Source organism: Mesitornis unicolor, unplaced genomic scaffold, assembly GCF_000695765.1.
Source record: "Mesitornis unicolor isolate BGI_N332 unplaced genomic scaffold, ASM69576v1 scaffold9224, whole genome shotgun sequence".
Classification (NCBI taxonomy): Eukaryota; Metazoa; Chordata; class Aves; order Mesitornithiformes; family Mesitornithidae; genus Mesitornis; species Mesitornis unicolor.
The window spans coordinates 7,671-30,003 of NW_010180754.1; the positions used below are offsets into that span (position 1 = coordinate 7,671).

General features: G+C 50.6%; 1 protein-coding gene across 1 annotated transcript in view; it reads left to right on the forward strand.

The window, feature by feature from the left end:
• Window positions 1-392: 392 nt before the first annotated feature.
• The window catches only part of LOC104539606 (latent-transforming growth factor beta-binding protein 2-like), a gene marked incomplete at its 5' end in the record, with an annotated part of 61,678 nt that continues 39,737 nt past the window's right edge, over window positions 393-22,333 (forward strand). The window contains 2 exon segments of the mRNA XM_010183184.1: window positions 393-463; window positions 5,429-5,672. Of these exon segments, the coding sequence (XP_010181486.1) occupies window positions 393-463; window positions 5,429-5,672 (315 nt within the window).

Genomic DNA, 22,333 nt, shown 5'->3' on the forward strand with positions numbered 1-22,333 from the left:
GACCAAAGTTGGAATTGGGCCCGATTTACACCCCAATACTACGAAGTGTTATCTTTAATGATCGCAGGCTGCTAGCCTCCAGTTGCTCTCAGGAGGAAAATGGTTCCTCTGAGCACTGTGCCAGGAACCCAGCGTAATGCCAGTTCAAAAGGGAGATACTCCCTGAGGGGTCGCTCACACTGCAGCATTCACATAGTCCTCCGGGATTTCTTTTCCAAGCACTTAAACAACTCAGCCCTTGTCCCATTGGTTTTGATCTCAGCTGCTGGTCCATCTGGAAGGAAATATCAGATGCTGCAGGAAATAATTTTACGGGTGACTCAGAGGTGCTGGCTGCAGAGAGACCTCAGCTTCCCCTTCTCCTAACCGCACTGCTTTGTCTTTTTGCTTAGGCCAAATGTCTGCGGCAGACAGTGTTGCCCAGGATGGACCACGGCTCCTGGCACAAACCACTGCATCAAACGTGAGTATGACAGCCTCAGCCGGTGCAGGTCTCATGATCCACCCCTAAAAAATGCTTGAGTGCTCCGGGTCCCCAGAGGCAGCACTGCAGCCTCTCAGTGGGGCTGCCAGGCTGTGGGTCAGCTCTCCCTGCCTGCTGGCAAAGTCTGAGCACACTGAATAATTATGGCTTTACTTTATTATCGTTATTAGTGTCCATCCCAAGCAGGGTCTTGTTCTGGCAGGGCATTGCAACACCACATTTTCGGGTGAGTTTCAAGCTCTTGTGGTCCTGCTTGGAGTAAAAGGCAGGTCTGTGAAAGTCCCAGCAGGTGGGAACCAGCAGAGCAGGGCTGTGCTCACGTGGACGAGCATTGCTGACGCTGAGGGGGAAATCAGGGCTTCAAATTATCTGAGTGCTATTAAGGAAAGCAATTAATGAAGCTGGCACAGTGGCTGGGATGGGTGAAGCGTGATGCAGCACATGGGATGTGTAAAATGGCGAAGGGCTGCAGCTCACTCCTGCAGTGCAGAAACTGCCCGGCCAGGGCCTTCCTGCTTGCCCACAGAGGGGTTAATTTGGCTCTGCTTCTCTGAAGGACACTGCCACAGCCCTGGGGGCTGAGATAATATTGGGCTTCCCTATGGAAGGGGTTTAGGCAGGCACTAGAGACAGCTGCAGTGTCATCCCCATCCCCAATAACTCTGCAACCACAGCTCAGCCCCTGCCGTGATCCCTGTCTCCAAACCATGGGGCCACACCATCTGGCCCATCCATGGGCCTTCCAAGGAGGCTGCCTGCCCCATCCAAGAGGGCTGCCTGCCCCATGCACCTGCCTGGTCTCAGGCAGGGAGCACACAGACACTGGGCAGGCTTTCTGGACAGGAACACCCTTCCCAGAATAGCCGAGAGCATCTGCCTTCACTCGAGTGGCAGCAGCTGCCCAGATGTTTAGTGGGGAAAGAGGCTCCGCTTTGTTTGCCGCGGGATCTCACGGCGCTTCGGCCGCGCTGGGATAATTGCATTAGCGATCGCTGTTCGGGAGCAAGGGGCCAAGGGCTGACTCACCTCCCTTCTCCCTCTCCCCCCCGCCGACAGAAGCCAAACGGTAGAGAGCGTGCTGTGCTGCCAGACAGCGTCTGTAAACAGAGCACGGGGCCAGCCATGGCAGCATCTTTCTCTCATTAGGGATTTTCGTAGGAGCAGCAGGTCTGGGCTCACAGCCACACGGGCTGTCCTAGTGGTTGCTCAGGTGATGGGCCCTTGTTCCCAAGGACTCATTAAAAGGACACTGTCAACGTGATCGGGCCTGACCCTGTCCCCCTGACCGGGATGGTAAATCTCTGGCAGGTCGTAGGTGGAGTCCGTTGATATGTAAACATAATTTCGTTTCCAGCTACCTCCCTCGATGAGCTTTTCTGCTGGAGTTCAAGCTGCTGGGGATGTTTGGCTGTTTTTAAAGCTGTAACGCTGTTTAATGTCTGATCTCATGGTCTTTGATATGGGGCATATCAGGGAAGTCAGTGGGCTAGAAATGCAGCCAGAGGGAACCTCTGAAGAAACAGGGAAGCAGTTGGCATTTGAGTCTTGGGCAGGACCTTGGTTTTGATGGGTTTAAGTGCAGGAGAGAGAGTAGGCCAAATTGTTGCCATCATCTACTCTCTGTCACCTACCAAGCACAGTGATTTCTTCCTTCTCCACCCATGCTTTTCCAGGGACTTGCCTCTTGCAACATCGCTGCATATGATTGAACTCAAGCCATGGGCAGGTCTTTCTACCCTTTTGGTTTGTTCCAGCTTTAAGGACAAAAGAGCAATAGGGACTTGGGGAGTTTTCAGAAAGTCAGTGTCTGGGAAGATGAAAGAGAAAAAATCTCTTTCTTTGAGACGTTTTCCCAGTGTTTCCTGGGAGAGTGGAAGGGAGCTAAGGGAGTTAAGGAGGAAAATCTCACCCACTTGCAATGGGCTTGGTTTCTGTCCACGTGTTGCCAGGTCACCACGCTGAACTGCACACAGAGCTTCCTGTGGGTTTCCAGAGATCTTTGCCTAGGAGGGGACATGGGGGAAAATAAACTACATCTGAACTTGTGACAGAGGAGTGCATCCAACCTCCTGCCTGTTTGACTTCATTGTGGGGTGAAACTCAGGCCTTTATGTCCTGGGTTTGGTGGAGAAGAAACCCAGGCTGGCCAGAAGCCCCCTGCACTGCCCACATTGCAGGGGCTGCAGGGCTGCAGTGTGCACTTGTTGATAATTTAGCTGCTGTTAGCTCATGATCCTTCCCCTCTGCTTCAGAGTCAGGGAATCCTCTTGCTCAGCCTCCTGAGGTATGTTCATCAGCCTCCACTTTCATCAGCGCTCTTCATGATTGTTTCTGCTTCCCAAGACAGCAGCCTGGGCTGGGCTGGTAATGCAGGATGAGCGCTTTTTCTGACATGGATATTTTAAAGTTTAAAAGAATAGTTTTTAATCAGCATGTTGGGAAGGACTAAATAAATTCATGCCCTTTCTAATCTCATACAGATGGGCTTGCAGTTGAGGTAGTGGATGAAGACACAGGGATTCCAGGATGAGTTGCTGGCTCTGCTGTGGTCTCACAGTGTGTCTTCGAACAGTCACATTAGCACCTGGGGCTTTTCCACATCTGCAAAGTGGAGATGGCATTCACATGCTCTCTCCTTTTGTCTCTCTTCTGTACGGTGATTGTAGGTGTTTTTTGAGCCCAGACTGTTTATCATTGAAGTTCTGTTTTCCCTCTCTGTTATTCCTGCATCACTATTGATCTCCCTGCCTCTCATCCTGCACATCTCCAACACATCTCTCACTTGTGTTGAATTGTCCATCCCTTCTGGGTTTGCTAACACAGTCAGAGCTCTAGGTTAGAACTGAGATCACACATTGCTTTGCATCAATAAGCAAACTTTTCCACAAGAAAGTGGACTAAATCATCCCAGTGGTACAAGTCCTTCAGCACCTTCGCAGTTTTCCTGTGGATACCTAGCTGGATGGACAGATTCCCCCATGTTTAAATTTGACTGAGCAGGAGAGCAGCTCAGAGAGCTCACAGTGCAGATCTACTCCGGTTTCCTAGACCTAGAGCACGTGCAGAGCAGCAGAGACACAGTAATGACAATTATATATTTTTCACCATGTTGTTTCTTTGGTCAGCGTAATGGTTTTGGGGGCCTGACTTGTGATTTCACACACTTGGCATTGACAGTACTTCTGTCCAATGATCTGCTCTCCCTACATTACATAGCTGGACTGAGTGAAAAACAATGATTTTTTAAAAGCGTTTTCAAGTTCCTTCTGAGTCTGCAAAGGCAACCGGGAAGGGGATTAATCCTAGAGCTGAAGTATTTCAGCTAGGGCAGTTCCGCACCTATCCTGCATGAAGGGACCAGAAGGGTAATCCTATTCCCTTCTTCCTCTTTACATCAGCTGCCTTAGGGGCTTTTTAGAGTGCCCAGTTGCTTATCGCTGCTTTCCTGCTGCAGGGCACAGCCTAATGGGACTATGAACAATGTTAGGGAGAGGCTGTGAGAACCACTGTGGTCCCGGCGCTTAGGCTCTGCAGTGTTTCAGCACGTGAAGTGGCTGTTTTCAATGGCTGGCTTCCTGCTCTGGTGGCATTTGTTAAACCAGGCATTTATTGGGAGATAGCGGTAGGGACTGGCAGTCTATTTAAATCACAGCTGAGTTTTATATTATAAATTACATCAACTTTGGGAGTGCCAGACTTCCCAGAGAACTTAATTCCTGCCTGACTAGGGCCCTGTCTCTGTTCCAGAGTCTGCTGTGGTGGCTGATTTATTTTACTGGAGGATTTCATCAAAACCTCTGGCTTTCACCTATACAGCCCTGTGTGACTTGGGCTCTCTCTTTCCTTGAGATCTCCCTCTCTTCCTGAATGTTAACATGGTAATAAAGGTCAAATGAAGCATTCCAGCCAATATATCCCTGCTCTAGTTAGGAAAAGCTGATGGCAGTCCAGTTTTGGGGCGAGAGAAGGGTTGTGGGGGTATACTGCTATGAAAGGACCTCAGAGCCTATACAAGGACTCTTGGATGTCAGATACTCCTGCGGCCTTCCCGGAGCAGTCCTGGGGAAGGGACCCTCAGCAGAAGCAGCGGCTGCATGGTTCAGCCCATCCACAGGGTTCCCCCATGGCTGGAGGTTAATGTCCACCTTGTATTGTCCCACAAGGTTTCATTACCCTTCAGTCAGCTGGCCCTTTCCTTCTTTGAGGGAGGACAGTGTTTCCCAGTGCCTTTTCAATTATTCTTGCTCAGAACAACAAGCCCAGTCCTACCTGAGCGAGCTGTGGTTTCCTGGCTCTCACTGACTGGGCTATAAACCCAATTTGGCACCTGTTGACTTGGGAAGTGTTAGGGTCTGGCAAATAATTAATAGCACTTTCTTCCTGGGGTGCAAGCTGAAGCTGATGTGCTGTAATTAGGAACACACACAGGCTCAGAGGTTGATTTGGGCATGAAGTTAATGAACTGTAAGTCCCCGTAGCTGCCGAGGAATTTGAGAGCACTGATTCCAAAATCAGCTGTGGAGGGAGAGTTGGAAAGCTCTGGAGGGGACAGGCAGGGATGACCATGCAGATCAGACTGCATGGAAAGGACTGAAGGAAAAGACTGAAGGTAACATGGAGTCCCTTGCTTTTGGATTGGTCCTATTCCTGCCCGGAGTGCTGTGAGCAATGCTGGAGGCCATATGCTCTCTGCTGACCATGCTGCCGATTTCTGAGCTTTCTGAAAAGAATATTGTTGGAGAAGAGCTCTGCAGAGACAGTGGGGAGAAGTGGGAGCAGAAACAAGTCTCAGAGGAGGTGACCTTGCGTTAGGGATCCATGGCAGCAGTAACGCTGAGACTTTGAAGGTCACTTGCCTGCAGAGAAGAGATGGGACTGCCCTGGTTGTGATGCCCCAGCCGGGTGCGACCACTGTCTACTAACCACCTTTCTGTGTCTCCTCAGCTGTCTGCAACCCACCGTGCCAGAACAAGGGCTCCTGCAGCCGCCCCCATGTCTGTACTTGTCGCTCAGGCTTCCAGGGCTCCCGGTGCGAAGAAGTCGTTCCTGAGCAGGAGTACCACCCGCGCAGTGCCGCCGCCGCCTTCCAGCCCCCTGCAAGCTCCCTCCGGAGGAGGACCAGCACGACAGGGCGGGATGCCTCCCCACAAGGGGCACAGGCGCCTGTCCCACGGCATATCCCGGCTGCGTAAGTCAAACACGGTGCCCGGCGGGATGCTCCCCCAGACCCACAGACAGCGAATGCAACACTCAGTTGGGCCACAGCCTCTGCTTGGTGAAACCGGACACACTGGCTCCTGGTGGGAGCTGATGGAAGGAGGGGGACATCGGGCCCTGCTGTCCCTCTGAGGCACTCAGTTTGTCCTCAGCATTGTGTCACGATCCCCAAACGCTTGCAGGAACAGGACAGGCTAGTGGTGGTCTCACAGTGAAGGAGCACCATGAAGCTCACCAGTTTGCCCTTGTCCAGTTGCTGAGCAGCCTTTGTGGTAGCAGCAGGGTGGGCAGAGGATTTAGGGGTTAAATCTCTGTCCCAAGAGGCTGTGTTTAGAAAAATATGTCCAGGTATCACCCACGGAAGACTACATAGATCTGAGGTGTGCTATTAAATGTTGGTAAGGGCAACTCTAGCTGTTACTGAGCCAGCTCTTCTGTATTTCTGTGCCACCCTGCTGTGGTGTGGGTCATTTTGGTACCCAGGCACATGCCTGCGTATTGGGTACAGAAGCAAAGATACAGCTATGGGACCTCACAGAGGTCCTTGCAGGAGAGACTGTGAGGAGTGTGGTAAGCTTGGGCTGACATCTGTGGCATCATCCAGTCCTCTTGGGTAAGGAAGAGCTTACAGCTTCAGCCCACCCACCTCAGGTCGGTGCTGAGGTGCTCTTGTACCTGAGCTGCCACTCCTCCACACTCTGTGTTTTGTGAGGTCCCTCTGAGTTTGTGAAACCTCTGGGTTTTCTGCTGAAGGAGGCAGGAAAGGTGGGAGAGGTGCCTTTCCCTGACAAGCACCTCTGTGGTGCTAGAAGCTTGGTGGGGATGCAGAGGTGGGAATGGTGCCTGCTTGCTGTACAACAACCCCCACATTTGTTTTTTCGAAAGATCACCTCTGTTTTTTTGTAAGAGTCCAGGTACCTGGGAGCAAAGTGTTAGACTGGACCACCCCTAAAGGCCCATGTTGTTCTTACTGCTACTCATCCAGATGCTTGGCCAGAAAGATTGGTTTTGTTGGTAGCCACCACAGCAGAGACCCCAGATGCTGGGCCAGAAAGCTTGGTTTTGTTGGTAGCCACCACAGCAGAGACTTTGCACGTGGCTTTCAGCAGAAATCCCTCAAACGTAATCAAGAAGACATCACAGCAAATTACAGGTGCCTTGGCTTTCAGCAGAAATCCCTCAGACGTAGTCAAGAAGACATCACAGCAAATTACAGGTGCCTAACCAGGAGGTAACTTACGTGTCTCCTTTTCTTCTCTGAGCTGTTTTGACCTCTGTCAGCATCATTTGGAGCAGCCCAAGGACTGGGTCTCCTTTTCTTCTCTGTCAGCATCATTTGGAGCAGCCCAAGGAGACTGCAGGTCAGCCTTAATTTTTCTGTATTTCTGCAGGTTGTTTTTAAAGTGTCTGTTGCACTTAAAGTAGCCAATGCCTTTCTGTCTCTTTTGAAGCAGAGGCAATGCATGGGCTGGAGACATTTCTAGACACTTACTCTCAGCCATCTACAGTGTTGGAGGGGCTCAAATGACTGACGAGGAATTGGCTGACTTGAAGTAGTTCACTGAAGCCGGCGTATCAGGGTGCCCAAATAAAAGACTACTGGATGGGAACCAAATTCAGGCAAGGCAGAGGAGAGGTGGCCAACCCTTGTCATCGCTGCCCCAAGAGGGGCTCGGTGTCTGGGCGAGCACGCAGCCCTTGCACGTGCCTGCAATCCTGGCCATTGCTGACGAGTTTCCCTGCAGCCATGACCTCCTCCTACCCCTCTGTGCCACCGCTCTGCGCGCGAGGACTGGAGGGGAGGCAGAGCAGTGCCCTTGGAGACACAGCACCTGTCAGAGGCTTTCCCAGTATGGAACATGACCTCAGGCTCTGCGCAGAGGATGGGGGCCTGTGCAGGCACTGGCAGAGCATTCCTGACCAAACAGTCAGACACAGCGGCTGGTGATCGCTGAGCTGGGATTGCTGGATGCCCAGCTGCCTGCTGTACCTTAAATCCTCTGGCGCTGTCCCAAGGAAATAGGACTCCATTAAGGACCATGCAGTGCCTTTCCTCCTTCTCTACCCACAGAGGCCAGAGGACATCACCGTATCCCACAGGATTCAGCAAGGGCATTGGTCATTGGTCCTTTGCAATGGCTGCGGGCAGGACTGTGGAACACAGCCACCACTGACTGCTTTCTGGAGCTATCCTTGAGGATGCCTCCACTCTGGCACTGGTCTGCATCAAAATGCCTCATGTCAGCCCCTGGGCATCTTCCCATACAATTCAGTCACTTGGGTTTTGTCCATGGACCATATAGCATATGGCATACAACTGCCATGACCTAAAAGTCTTGCTGCTGTTAGATGAGTTGTTTCTCAAATATTTCTGGGTGTCCTTTTCATCCTGCCAACTTCTGGGCTAGCTGTGAAGCACTGTAAGAGTGAGCGTCTGTAGCTGAAGGTGCGTTTTTGCTGCCATTGCACCCAGCCATGCCCTCCCACTGCTTCCCTTGTACTGACATTGGTGCTAATGTGCCCCTGGATGAGTTGGCTCGGTTCAATAAATCAGCAAAAATATAACACAGAAAGAAAAAGGATAATTTTCTGCCACTTCAGTGTGTTAAACTGACTTATTGAAATATTACATCAGGATCAGAGGGACTAGACAGAATTGCAAGGCTAGCAGTGATGAGGAGGAAAAGGGTGGACTCCTCATTTGAGGGAAGCCACTTATTAGGTAGACCATGAAACCATGATCTCAGACTTGTCTGAACTTGAAGGCTGGTTCTTGCAGTTACATCACCTATTTCTGTGCTAACACTAAAGTACTTTCATGCTTCTGTGTCAGGCTTTCTCCGTACCACTGGGCTGTAGCAGCAAAAGCAAGAAATTGAGTAGCCTTCCCAGAATTAGGTTGATCTTGCTCATGTTTGCAAGTACAAGGATCGGTTCTTAGGCTGCAAACTCAGGGTTACCGTCACTGGAGTTCAGTTCCCTGTCAAGTCTGAGAGGAACAGCTTGGGTTTTCCAGTCCTTGGTCTCCTGGATAAGGTTGGGTTGTGCTGGTGGGATGCTGACTTTTCCTGGTGAGCCTGCCATGCTCCCACAGCAGCTGGCTTGCTTGTCTGATTTGTTGATAAGGAAGAGGTGGAAGAAGCTCTTGGGTTTCTCAGTGGACAGAGGACACTGGTGGTTCCAGGCCAGTGGTTGTGAGAAGGCTCTGAGGTCCAGGACAAACAACCAGTCCCCAACCTCCCTGCTCATTTCCATTGCTAACAAGGAGGAGTTGTGCAAGAATGGGAGCCTGTAGACACGAGCCTCATCTTGCTGTGCCAGGACAGGAAATCAATCCTCACATGAGTGAATTTGCTTTCTGCTTTAGTTTATTTGTGTGTATATTGGCTTTATTTGTGTTTGTTTGTATGGAGGTAGCAATCAGAAGCTCTGAAGTAATGCACTAGAACAATGCTGTATTAGAAGCTGTACAAGTATGCAACAAAACCCATGAATCCTTCCCCAGGGACCTGCTTGCTAAGCAGGGATGAGGTTGATTTTGATTTTAGTGTGTTCTGAAGCGCGTCTTCGGAGAGAGTGAGGAGTTACCCCTGGGTTATTCAAGAACTGGACCAAAATATTCCCCACTTGCCTGAGTGCTGGTGCTGCTTTAAAACTTCACTGTGGAGAGTAGCCTGCTCTGGGGGTAGGAAGTCTTTGGGAGTCTGGAGGAGCCTATAAAGCCTTGGTGAAAAGTAGGACAAGGCAGCTGCCTGTTTTCGTGGCCCTGTTTCTGGCAGATGTGGTTGGTTTGTATTTGCACCTGACAGATGTGGAAGTTACCAAATGGATCTGTGGGCTTTCCCAGTGTAGCTGTCATAGATCCATTTCTGGGCATACTGGCAGTCCTGGGAAGATGGGGATGTGGACATCAGCCTGAGTGTTGTGCTGAGCACTGGTGTCAGTGCTGCAGTGTTACGTGGAGCCATTGGTGCCTCTGTTTGGAAAGGTACCAGGGAAGAATCACTGCATCCTTGGCTTGCCTGTACAGTGCAAATTATCTCTTCTTCCTGGGACTGAAGAATAAGACAGCATCTGAGTGCAGCATTTGCCCAGGGGAATGCATGGCTAGGAGGAGGGCAGCTCAAGCTTTCATCTCTAAAAATACAGGCTGACCAATGAGTACCACTTCCCAAGACCTTTTCAAAGGCATCTGAGGGGCTGCAGAAGCTGGGAGGACACGGCGCTGTGCTGCTTAGAACAGAGTGCTCTGGAGCAAAATCCTGGGGTTGTTAGAGACCCTCCCGGCGTGGACTAGCTGCAGATCCTCCCTCTTCTCCATCTCCGCCTGAATCTCTGCCCAGAGAAGCAAAGCCCCGATGGATGATTGTGCGGGTGGAGCTGCACCTCAGCCCAGAAGCCAAGTTAAATGGAAACAGCTTTGTTTTCCTAAGGCTGGAGTATCAGCAGAATTCCTGTTGTTTTAGCAGGGAGTGGAAAGGACTCGCTCCCCTGCCCCTTGCCGTCGGGATGGACGGCCAGCTGCCTCTGAGTCGGCGCAGCGTGAGAGGAGGGTCCTGCAGCTGCCACCCAAGAAGGTCCCTCCTGCGGGACTGCTGGGCATAAATCTGTAACCAGCAGCTACGCAAGGGAGCCGTGCTGTCCGGATGGGAGGTGTGTGCTGGACGAGGACTGCCTGGGAAGAAAGACATCCTTCCTCCTCACAGAAAATAGAGATGGGTGAGACCTGCAAAGCATTTTCCCAGCAATGCAGGCAAGGGAAAAGGACATAGCTGTGGTATAAGGTGCTGAGACACTGTGCAGACAGCTTAATGCAGCTAAGCTCTTGAGGGCAGGGAGCTTCCTCTGAGAGGGCTCTGTTTAATCAAGGCAGTTGCTGGGAGTTGCCTGTTGTTTTCGGGATGGAAAAGGAAGACGGTCGAGTTGCAGCATGCCCGTGTCACTGACTCCTGATCTCAGAGCCTCCTCTCCAGCACCCTGGAGGAGACATCTCCTCCCTTCTTGATGAGAGAAAGGGCTATATGCAGCCCTTGAGGAGTTGTGGCAAGTGCTCCTGGCCTGGGGACACTGGGAACCTGACGCCAGCAGGGAGGCTCTGCCAAAATCTCTGCTCTCTCTCCTGGAAGCGAGGGATGAGAACAGCAGGGAGCAAGCAGAAGGCAGGATCCTGAGTGTGTGGCAGAGGTTGGAGAAAATATATTTCACCTCTTTTGAAAATTGGCTGAAGCCAGCTCCCATTCTGGTGGCAGTCAAATGTCTAGCATGGTCCTTTGCAGAGGAGAGGAGTCCAGGGGTGGACATAAAGCTCTGCAGCCTGGGGTGACCCGTGAAACACGACATTGTGTACTGCAGCTTGGCAAAATCAGCTTGGTTGGCTTGTTGTCACTGAGGACTAGATCACTTTCTTTTTAAAGATGCTACTCCGAACAGAGACAGATTTGTCTTAATTGTTAAAGCAGGATCCTTCTGCCTTGCCAGCTTTGAACTTTCCACGTTTATGAGGAAAAGGGAAGCTTTCTTACTGCCTTACTTGGGTTGCTGCTGAGTGTCCAGGACTGTTTGTCCACGATACCTATAGAGCTAGGAGGAGGTCTGTACTAGCCATGCCCCTGCTGATCACACTTCCTACACTTCTGTGTATGACTGTCACTTGACATTTATGAGGGTTGCAATTTATTAATACCCAAATAGCAGAGAAAATAAAAGCTGACCCTGCCTGAGAAGCCCCTCTGTGTAAGTACATTCCCTTGCATGGACTGTAACAGGTTCTGATCACAGTTCCTACACTTCTGCTCACTTATGACTGTCACTTGACATTTATGAGGGTTGCAATTTATTAATACCCAAATAGCAGAGAAAATAAAAGCTGACCCTGCCTGAGAAGCCCCTCTGTGTAAGTACATTCCCTTGCATGGACTGTAACAGGTTTCCTGCTTTGATTGGGATGGGAGCAGCCCAGGAGATCTATAGCACGTGATGTGGAGTTCCTGAGGTGAAACACTGGTGCCAACCTTGCCTCCTGCCGCTGCAGTGTATCTATGCATACTTTCCCAGTGCAGAGAAGCCCTAATTGCATCTTTGAAAGGTGCTTCCCTTTGGCAATATAGTTTTCTCAAGGTGGCCAAGCATTTACGTTCCTTGATCCAGGGCCAACTTTAGGAGATACCTGAGACTTTGTTAAAAAATTGAAACTGAGAAGCCAGTGCCAGTCCGTGTGAGAATATGTGAAAAGAGATTCCACTCAGGGCAATGAGATCACCATAAGCTCCACATCTTGTCCCCTCTCCTGCTTTGACATAGTTAAAAGCCCTTGGCAGGCTGTCTGGGAAGCCTAAAGGAAAAACTCAAGCTACTCAAGAGGAGCATAAATGTCATTTTTCTTATATAAAAATGCTTCTATTTTTAAATTACATCATATACCTTCTCTAGCCTGGCACCAGATACAGTTGCTCTCTCTACTTTCTAGTGTTTTAAAGCTGTCAGCACCATTCTGGTTTATGTGTTTTATGTATTTACTTTCTAGGGGGTTGCATATGCTTCAGAGCAGCAAGAGGATAGCTGGCTTTTCAGGCTGCTTTTAAACTCCAAATATGGTCTTTACATCAGGCCTGGTTCTTCTACACCTCCTTGAGCGCCATTCCTATAGCTTAATTCAGCCTCTAGGCTTTGGGAGAAAATGTTCAAACACACTTTTCCTTCTTACTGAAAGAAAAATGCTGCTGCTGTCAGCTTAGTCTGAGATTACATGCAAGAGAACAGGGTGCAGGGCAAATGCATTGTGCATGTGGTAGGTGAGAAAATCCAGAGAAAATCCAGTTTATAGCCTGTTTTATATACTATACATATATCATTTGGGACATTTATGACAACACAATTTATATAGCAGTTGTATAAAAGAAGAAAGATGTTAGAAGAGCGCTAAGGCCCCATGATCAAATGCTGGAGAGGTTTTCCCTAATGCCTGAATTAGGATTGTCATCCAGCTTGCTTTCAGCTCCCTTGTGCATATGGATTATGCTGCAGTTTCTCATACCTGATCATCTGCTGCCTTATTTGGTTTAAGCTGGTACTTAAGCAATATCAAAGCTGTTCTCTTTGGTTTTGAGTGTTTTCCATAAATCACCAGGTGCTGGCAGGACACAAGGGATGAATTGAAGCTGCTTTGATACAGGGAGTGGTTGAAATAGAGATGTAGAGGTCTCCATATAAAATATGCCCCTTCTCCTCTCCTTTCTTCAGAAGCACCCTTAGAAGTGCTGCTCTGAGTGCCTAGTTCTGGATGGGATTGGTACCCAGCTCTCCACACCAACCCATTTCTGTCTCACTTGCGTGGAGGCTCTTCAGGGAGATGCAGAAACGAAACATTTCAGGCAGGATCTGAGAAGAGATTCAGGCTGGAAAAATATTATCTGTTAGAGCCGAAGGAAAAAAATGCTCCATGGCAGGAAGAAATCTGGAGGAAGGAGAGGCTGAGATTTTGCAGAGTAGGAGTCAACAGCGAATTAGGCAGCAGAGAGTAATGCAGTATGGCTGTGAGCAAGGAACCGGCGGTGCTTAGGACTTTGGAGGCAAAGGAGCCTAGACACATGGACTTTTCTCCTTGCACCCTGGGGTCCTGCACTGAGTCAAGGTGCTCCTTATTGCCAGAAAAGTCCTTGACGAATTGGAAGGAATTCTGGGAACGGTTAACAGACCCACACGTGCAAAACTGGGCCAAACACTGGCCCTGGAGGATGAGGAGCATACTCAGAGGCTGAGGCTATCTGGAGGGGGAAGACAGGGTGTATTAGGTTGCCTGTAGCCTTGGCAGGGTGGCCGTGCTGATTTTTAAGCTACGAGGCTTTCTACGACAGCAAAGTGCCAGACTCTTCCAGGGATGTAACAACAGGTTGATAACGACACTGGAGCTCTGCCTTCTCCATCGCTTTGGAGCTGCTCTGCTGAGGAGCTGGAGCCCAGGCACTGCCAAGGCTTTTTGCCTGGAGCCCTTCCCAGCTGGGATGCCATGAAACCTGCTCCTCCTTGCTGGTCCTTGGTGTGGATATTGAAGACCACTTTAGGGAGGTATGAGAGCAGATTCATGGCCACCAAGCATCATGCACGTGTGGCCAGGGTGCTCCTAGTCCCCAGCCAGGCTCTAGTATTATGGCTACTGAGCAACTGAAGGGACAGAGCCAGTGCAGAACAGTACAGAATAAAACCATCGGGATGCTCATTCCCTGATCCCTGTCAGGGCTGAGACTTCCAGAGTGACCAGCAACGTGTCACATCTCAGCACAGCTCTGATGGCTGGAGCGTTGCGGGTGAGGCAGTCCTATGTGTGGTGGGGGATGGAGAGATGTGAGGAGACCTAATGACATCGAGCTAATAGAGCCAAAGGCCAGGTGTCCTGCCTGGTGTTCAACCGTTATTTTAGATTAAAATATGCTTTAGATCCACAGTGTTCCCAGGATGAGTGGGAGACTTCCCAGCACCTCCTGCTGCAGATGAAGGGCCTCCCCTTCTCCAGATGAGAGGACTGCACACATCTCCTCTCCACCCTGTTGCTCTCATGCTCTGTGTGTGTGTGTGTGTGTGTGTGTGTGTGTGTGTAGACGCAAGCTCCTCACCCCACTGGCACACCTGGGATGAGAGAGGCTTTGCCTGCCCTTTCCATGTCCTGTGTACAGTGGGGGGCAGGCAGCTGGCTCTCCCTGCTCCCCAGACTATGTGTGGGCACAGGGATGAATAGGCCCAAGTGTTTTTTTCAGGGCTTTGAAGTTGGCAGCCTGGTGGAGGGGGTGAGTGTTGCTAGTCAACAAGATGGAAATGAAACTCAAGAGTGCTTGTTTTCTCCCTGCTGTACGGGGGAGATGAGTGACCTCGCCGCGGTCGGCAGTGAGCTTTCCTCTGGCAGACGCCTCTGAAGCAGGTTTCATTAGACAGAGGCCAGGCCCTCAGCTTGCAGCTGTTGTGTCTGGTGGAGACAGAGAGCTCTTTGGGATGGAGATCTTGGTGTGCCTGTGGGCACAAGGGCAGGTTGGTATGTTATCCTCTCCCCTTGTGCGCCTCTGCCCTAAATACAGTTCCTTCACTTGCCAGGCAGGACCCTGCTGCTCACTGTACTGGAGGGCATAGAGAGGAGGAGAGGGGCAGTGGAGGCATCGCTGTAGCCAGTAGTGGTGGCTGAGCCCTCTGTGGGGTGGTCATGTTGTACAGCTGACAACTAGCAGCTCTCCAGCTGTGCCTGGTTTTGTAACAGTGCAAAAGCTGTGGCCATGGGGTGATATCTGCAGTAAGATGGTGGCACTGATGGAGACCTTCATGTGACGGCAGCTGCTAGGACATTTCTGGATGGGTCTGTTCTCACCAAGGTGTGAGAGCGGCTGCGCGACTGCATCCGGCAGCAGTGCCATGTCCTTTGATAGTGCTGCTGGGCGCCAGCCCCTGCATGCAGGCAGAGGAGCCAACTGGAGCAGCTTTCTCACCACTTCAGCCCAAAGAGGAGTGTGGCTGAGCTGGGGAGAGCAGGGCTGCGCAGCCGCCTGTCTCGCCTGCCATTCACCACACAGGCCCTAGGCCAGCCTGGGCAGCTCTGCCAGAGGAGTGGTAGCTCGGCTGGCCTCCCTCTGCCACCAGATCCCTGTTTTAGTCTATGGACTGTGCAAGGTTTGGCCCAGATGGGGCATTTGTAACTGAGTAGCCTGGCCTGGTTCCTCTGCTGGCTCCACTTGAAGCTCAGAGTGGTTGCAGGCTGCATTTTGATATTCTGGGAGGCATTGGCCTACAGTCCACTGGAGACAGGCAGATTGCAAACAGCTCTTCATCACACTCAGCATTTGGAAATCGTGGTTCCCATGGATCACTCTGTGGGTCAGCACTAAGGTCTGATGGATCCAACCAGAAGTAGGATCTGTGGCTCTTGGTGACAGCCTGGTGCCATGCCCTTGCGCAGAGCATGTTTCTGCAGCCTCGCTGGGCCAGGCAGGTGCTGTTCCCATGCCTGGAGGGCTGGAGTGCTTCCAAGGAGTCAATTGCTCACTCTCTAATACATGGGAGCAAAGAAGAGCCCTCGCAGAGTGGCAGGTAGCATGTGTGGCAAGGGAAGGGCATTTAATGTCAGCAGAGAGCTGTGTGGAGACACGTGAGCAGCCACTTTGGCTAAGGAGCAAATTAGACTCCCAGAGGCTGGTTAAGGAGAAGCTGTTAATTGTCTGTGTGCCTATAGAGGTTCACTTATGTGGTGTCTGGGAACTCCTAGGCAGATGAAAATAGCATTTGCTCCTTCTCCCTCTTCGTTCTCATGCACTACACAGTGGGCTGGGAGCCAGCTTGGGCAGCCCTTCAGCATCAGCACTGCTTTGGGATCCAGAGGAAAGAAGATGCCAGGGTGGAGGTGGTGAAGGGACTGAGTTTGGTGGCATGGGGCAGATACCTGGTGCCTTTGCTCTCCTATTTGCTGTGGTAAGCAATAGGGTTGTCTCTTGCCTTGATGTCCCCATGATGGCCCAGATGCCTGTGTCTGGTGTGCCATCTGGCATGAAATCTGGCTGTGGGTGACTGTGAATCGGACACAGAGACACTGATATGGTCATTCCTGTGGCCTTCGTGGTACACAGTGTCCTGCTTGTCTCAGCTGGGAAGGTCTCCTGCCTGGAGAACTTCCCTTGCCTTCCCCCAAACCCTGGCGAGTGGGGGCTTCGGTGTCTCCTTCACTTGCAGTGTTATACCAGGGCTGAAGGCAGCCACAGGAGAGACAGTGGAAAGCCTGAAGCGGGCAGGTTTCAGAGCTATCTCTGCTGCTTGTGGGTATAATAAACTGAGACACGATTTATGGACATAATGTGGGTGGGCTTGAAGTCAGGTGCCTTGTATGGTGTGGTTTCCTCCCTTCTCCCCGAGTCCTAACAGAGCTGTCTTCCTTGTCAGCATGTTTGTGAGCTAATTGATAATAAACTGGAGTGCTTTCTAAGCAATGCCTCCCCTGTGCTCTGGGGCCTGGAGCCCGAGCTACGAATCCCGTCTGCTTGCTGAGGAACCTGTTCAGAGTCCAGGAAAGGGGAAGTTTCTGGTCTGCGGTTGATTTGTTGCTTTCCAAGGCTGGCTGCTTCTCTCTCCCCCTGTAGACACAGACGCTGGTGTTGAGGCTGCCCATTCTTCTGTGATGCTTTAGTGGAAAATCGGTGACTGCTGAGCATTACAAAGGGGGAAGTGAATCACTGAATTTTGGTCCCCGTGGCCCCAAGCAGGGAGGGCATCTAGCCAAAGGGACAGGCGGATGCACAAGACAGACACCGAGTATATTGTTCAGCATTTAAAAAACAGAGGAAAACCTGCCTGTTGTCCTGGCAGGTTATCAGAGGCTGAGCATGACTCAGCCCCTGTCCTGGCTGAGCCTTTTCAGCTCGGAGCTGCGCACACAGGCTGGAGTGGCTGGGGTGGACTCCCCAGTGCTGCAGCAGCTCCCAACCGTGGGACCCTGCACCCAGCCCTGCAGGCAGCATCCTCCCCTCCAAGTGGTTGAAGGCAGCTGTCCTTTCCTGGGCAGCAGGCTGGTTGTAGTTGGAGAGATGGAGCTTGTTGAGCTCGGGCCCTGGGATGGGGGTTTCTGGACTCTGGGAAGATGATTGCTTCTCTGAGGGTCTCTCATCTTCAGTTTTGTTTTGGCCAGTACTGTCCCACTCTGTTGTTGCCCTCCTGGGAATTGCTCCTTTGGTCTCTACAGTCTCCATCATCTCTCTCTGATGCTTAGCAGGGTGTAGATTTGTTTCCAGCTGGAAGAGTGACTTTCCAGTGCTCATCTGGCCAGCCCTCGCCTTGTCTGGGGTTAGCACCCCTCCCTGCTGACCACACTGTCCAGGATTCACTCTCTCCACAGTGCCTCAGGCCATCCACCCCGCTATGGTCACTTGGGCTTTGGATGGGGAGAGGGCGAGGCAGGCTGCATGAAAAACCAGTAATGCTCCTGTGGCACTTGGCTCTGCATTTCCTTTACACAAATGCTAAAAACACCATTTCGCAGCGCACTAGCGATGTGGCCAAAGTCAACAGTTGGATGAAGAGAGGCCGATAGAAGCTAAATCCAGGAAAGACTGAGGTGTTGCTGCTGGGGAGAGGGAAGTGCTTTGAAGAGTTTCCCACCTTTGCCTCTAGCCCCAAGGAGGATGTCTGGCCCTAGGTCACTAAGGGAAGCCACAGCTGGATGCCCACCTGGATTCCCTGTGGCTTTTGCTTACCCAGAGAACCATGATCATCGAAAGTGATCAGAGACTTGAAAAAGGCTTTCTATATATAGTGGGTTAGAAAATCTATTGTTTTCTGGACCCCATGGTCTCAGTGATTTACACTTGGTTATTGTGATTCTCGTCTTGAAATGGCAGGCTTTAAAAAACCCCTGTGGTTGATTCAGAAAACAGCGGTTCTCATGTTGATCTGTGTGGTTGCTGGGAGCCTGCCAGCTTGGTCTTCTGCTCGCTGTCCTCAGTGGGTGAGAGATGTCACTCACCTCCTCTGGGCAGGGAACAGGCACTATGCAGCTTCATCTTGATCTGGGCAGGAGAGCCATCATATCTGGAGAACACAGCATTTTTGTACCTTCTCCAGCCTGCTGTCTCTGAAGTAAATACAGAGCAGAGTGTAAGCAGTAACAAACCCTATTTAAAAGAAAGCTTTTATACACAGACAAAGGTGCAGTGGCAGGGGTGCAGTTCCCTTGCTGGAGGTGATACAGGTGTCATTTGGATCCTGCAGGATGTGTAGCACTAGAAGGTAAGGAACCAGGTCTCCCTGAGTTCTCCTGACTTCTGGCATGTGTCTTCAGGAGCTTATGGGGAGTTCAGGTCCTTGACCTGTCCCTCAGAAAAGAGCAGCTACAAGTACTTGTTAGGTAGTTTTGAACTGCTGTAGAAGCACATTGCTCTGTCTACACAGCTCCCTCCCATCCTGAATCTCTTTTAATTTTGATTAGTGCCTAATACCTATAGAAGTGAAACTTCCCAAGTGCTGGTGACTCAGGTCTCTCAGCCAGTGATCAGCGGAAGCTCACATATCCATACTCCTGGAAGGAGAACGCTGCTCCCTCTACCTTCCCTCCTTGACCCGTGTTTCCCCTGGACCGCTGCTGCTGTTAGCTGGACACTGCAGAGGTGGACACCCCAGGACGTCTCAGAAGGAGAGGTGTCCTAGGAGTCTGCATGCTGCTGCTGCCCCACAGGCTGTGCCTGACATGGAGAAAGCTGTCAGCAGCTCTGACGGATGAAGAGCAGGGAAACCAGTTGCTTGGCAGACGGTCGCCTGTAAAGGCAGAGACCACTGCCTCTTTGCAGAGATCTGTGCTGGCCATGTGCCTGGCTGGGAGAGGGGAAGTGAGTAATACCACACGAAGGGAACTGCAAGACTGAATGAAAGTGAAGCCCTGTGACTTTAAATGTCCCAGAACATAGTTCTTGAGGTCTCAGCCTCCTCTGCCCCTTCAATGACTCTTCCCTGGGCAGGTGGAGACGTGGAAAGTGGTAGCGCAAGCTGCCCACTCTGCTGATCTGCAGCTGCCCCATCCGTTTTCCATCCTTGCTCTTACCCTGAGGACAGCCACACAAGGGAGAGATCTTATGGTGATGCAGATCCCTGGGAAGGGGACAAGCTCCAGCCGTATACACAAGAGGATCCACCAGATGGTTAGGAGTTGCTAATGCTTTCTGGCCAGGTCTATACTGATGTGGTGAGCTCAGGTCCATCACCTGAGACCCTTCAAGCAAGCCAGTGCCCATCTGCCCAGCATGGACTGACTGTGAAGGTTTGGAGGGGAGAAGCTCTGTTTTGCATTCCCTGACCATGAGCCAGCTGCTTGGTGTGACTTGAGGATGGATCGAGACTGACACACTGAGAAGGAAAGACGCCCTTTGCCACTGATTTCTGTGGCCCGGGGTAGGATGGTGTTACTCAACTCAGTCTACAAATCCCAGGGCTCATCTGCCTAGAATAGAATGAAATAAACAAATTAATTCAAAGCAAATCTGCCTCCCCTGCTGTGTCACGCACTGGAATGCTCTGCCAACAGGATCCCAGTAGGATGACTTTTCCTGAAGTGTTTCAAGCCATGGAGTAATGTTCTTCCTCCGTTTTTCCTTTGTGAAGTTGGCGCTGCCCCTCACAGTAACCACATATAATCCACTTTTCTTTGTAACTGAAATGCTAACGATTATGTTATTTAAAGCCCTTAATATGATTTTCTTTTTGTGTTTGTTTGGGGTTTTTTTTACAAAATCTGATGATCCTGAGAATAGCAGAAGTTGTCCATAGAGCCAAGGGGTGGAATTTCTTCAGGTAGGCAGTGGGTAGTGCCCAGCCAAGCCCTGCTACTTGCACATAGCATGCTCCCTTTCTCAAGGATAGATACATTGGGAGTATTTTCAGCACAGGAGCTGATATTTCCCTGTCTTATGCCACCGGTCACCTTCACCCAGTGGCTCTTCAAAACTCAGGGCTGAAGCTGCCCTCAAGTGACCAGCACTAGGACAGTGAGCATTGCTGGGCTGGGGAGCTCTCACCTCTTTTCCTTGGGCTTCTTCCATCTGTACAGTGAAAAATCTGGGAACCCCAGCCATGTTCACCCTTAGGACTATGCCTGGGGTCTCTCACTAGAGATCAGACAACAAATGTGCCTGAGCTTCCAGGGCTTGGTAGTTCTCATCTAGGCTCCCTAGAGCTCCACACAGCTTTTCCTTTGTCAGTAACAAAACCAGCAGTAGCCCACCAGGTAGCAAAGCAGTAGGTAGCAGGCACCAGAAGTTCATTTGTTGGCAGCAGGACTGGATTCATAGCTCAGAAATGTGTGGACAGGTCATGCCTGGCCCCCTGGCCATCAGGGGTAGGTGGTGCTCTGCAGAATCTCAGGAGAGCGTCTGAAAGAGGCTGGGGGGGGGGCTGAAATAAAGTTCGAGAAGTTCATTTGTTGGCAGCAGGACTGGATTCATAGCTCCGAAATGTGTGGGCAGGTCATGCCTGGCCCCCCTGGCCATCAGGGGTAGGTGGTGCTCTGCAGAATCTCAGGAGAGCGTCTGAAAGAGGCTGGGGGTGGGACTGAAATAAAGTTCGCTTCTCTGCAATTGTGGTTGGCCTTGCTGATTATTGAAAAACAAGCACTGTCTGCTGACCTCATCTCCATTTAGATCTTGATTTTAACAGTTTTATCAGCAAGTAACGATTTCATTTTCCATTTGTGCTCTTTGGCCAGTCCCACAGCCCTGAATGACCTGGAGCCAGACCCCACTCCAAACAGCGCATGAACCTTCAGCCTGCAGAGCTGGGTGTCTGCCCAGCGGCACAGATTATCTGCGCTGCTTCTTCTCAGGGCTCCTGTCCATGCCTAACCACTCATTTTCAAGGTTTTCCTGTGTTAGAAATTTCCTATAGAAATTAGATAATGAGTATCTGGACAGGGGACTCCTGTCTCTGGGATAAAACCCTTCATTCTTGGATTCCTACAGCTCAAGGCCAGAAACGATCAATAGATCATCCAAAATCGCCTTCAGGACAGCATGGATCATGCATCTTTACTAAGTTATATTTGCCCCCTTGCAGTGATATCTCATCTCCCAGCAGGACACTTTCCTCTCCTGAAACGATGGCATTGGGAGCTGGGGAATCCACCACTGAGGTGTGTTTTGCAGGAGGAAAATGGCCATATTGCTGTGTGTGGGCATGATTTCTAGTAGGGAGTCATTCGGCTTCGGTTTGCAGATGTTGTTTCATGGTTTGGCTTTCCTGGTTCGATTACAAGGCTCTTCACACCTGGTGTTTTGTTCCTGTGGAGAAACCTGTGCCCTGTAATCAGAGCACCTCTCATCTTCTTTTTGCCAAATTGAAGAGATTGAATGCTTGAGGTTTCTAACAGAAAGGCATTTTCACCAGCCTTCAAATTACTTTTTTCATGTTTTTTCTTGCATCCTCTCCAGTTTTTCAACATCCCTTAGAAGATGCGACGTGTTTCACATCAGAACTAGATGTGGTATTTTAGCATACATACGCCCTGCTGCGATGAGGATGAGTGGGGAGGCAAAAATACCTCCCTGTTCTTGCAGGGCTTCACTGCCCTGATGTCAGGGCATTGAACTGACAGTTCATATTTAATTGCTTGTCATTACCCCCAAAATCTTTGCAGATTGCTGGTTTCCAGGATCATCTCCTTCTGCTGCCTGCATTCCTTCTTCCTAGAAGTGTAATTCTGCATTTGGCTCTGTTAACATCCCATATTGCTTGGATGGATTTGCCCTCCACAGTGATCCAAACTGCTTCGAGTGATTGCTCTGTTCTCATCACGATACACCACATTGCAAATTTTTGTGTCAGCAGCACACATTATCAATGTCGATCGTATGTTTATTTCGAAATAAAAATATTTATTTCCAGATGACATCTGTGAATCGTGCCAGGCCTCGTACTGATCACCCTGGAACCCATCTAATTCCCTCCCCAGTGACAACTGCTGCTTGTGTTCTGTCACGCAGCCAGTTTGTTATTCATTTCACATGTGCCTGATTGACATCGTACTGCCCTGTTTATTTTTTTATCGGAATAGCGTGGGCTCTCAGCCTGTCGGTGTGTGTCTGTGTAATTCTAGCGGATGATGAAAATGGACTCCATTGACAAGAGCGG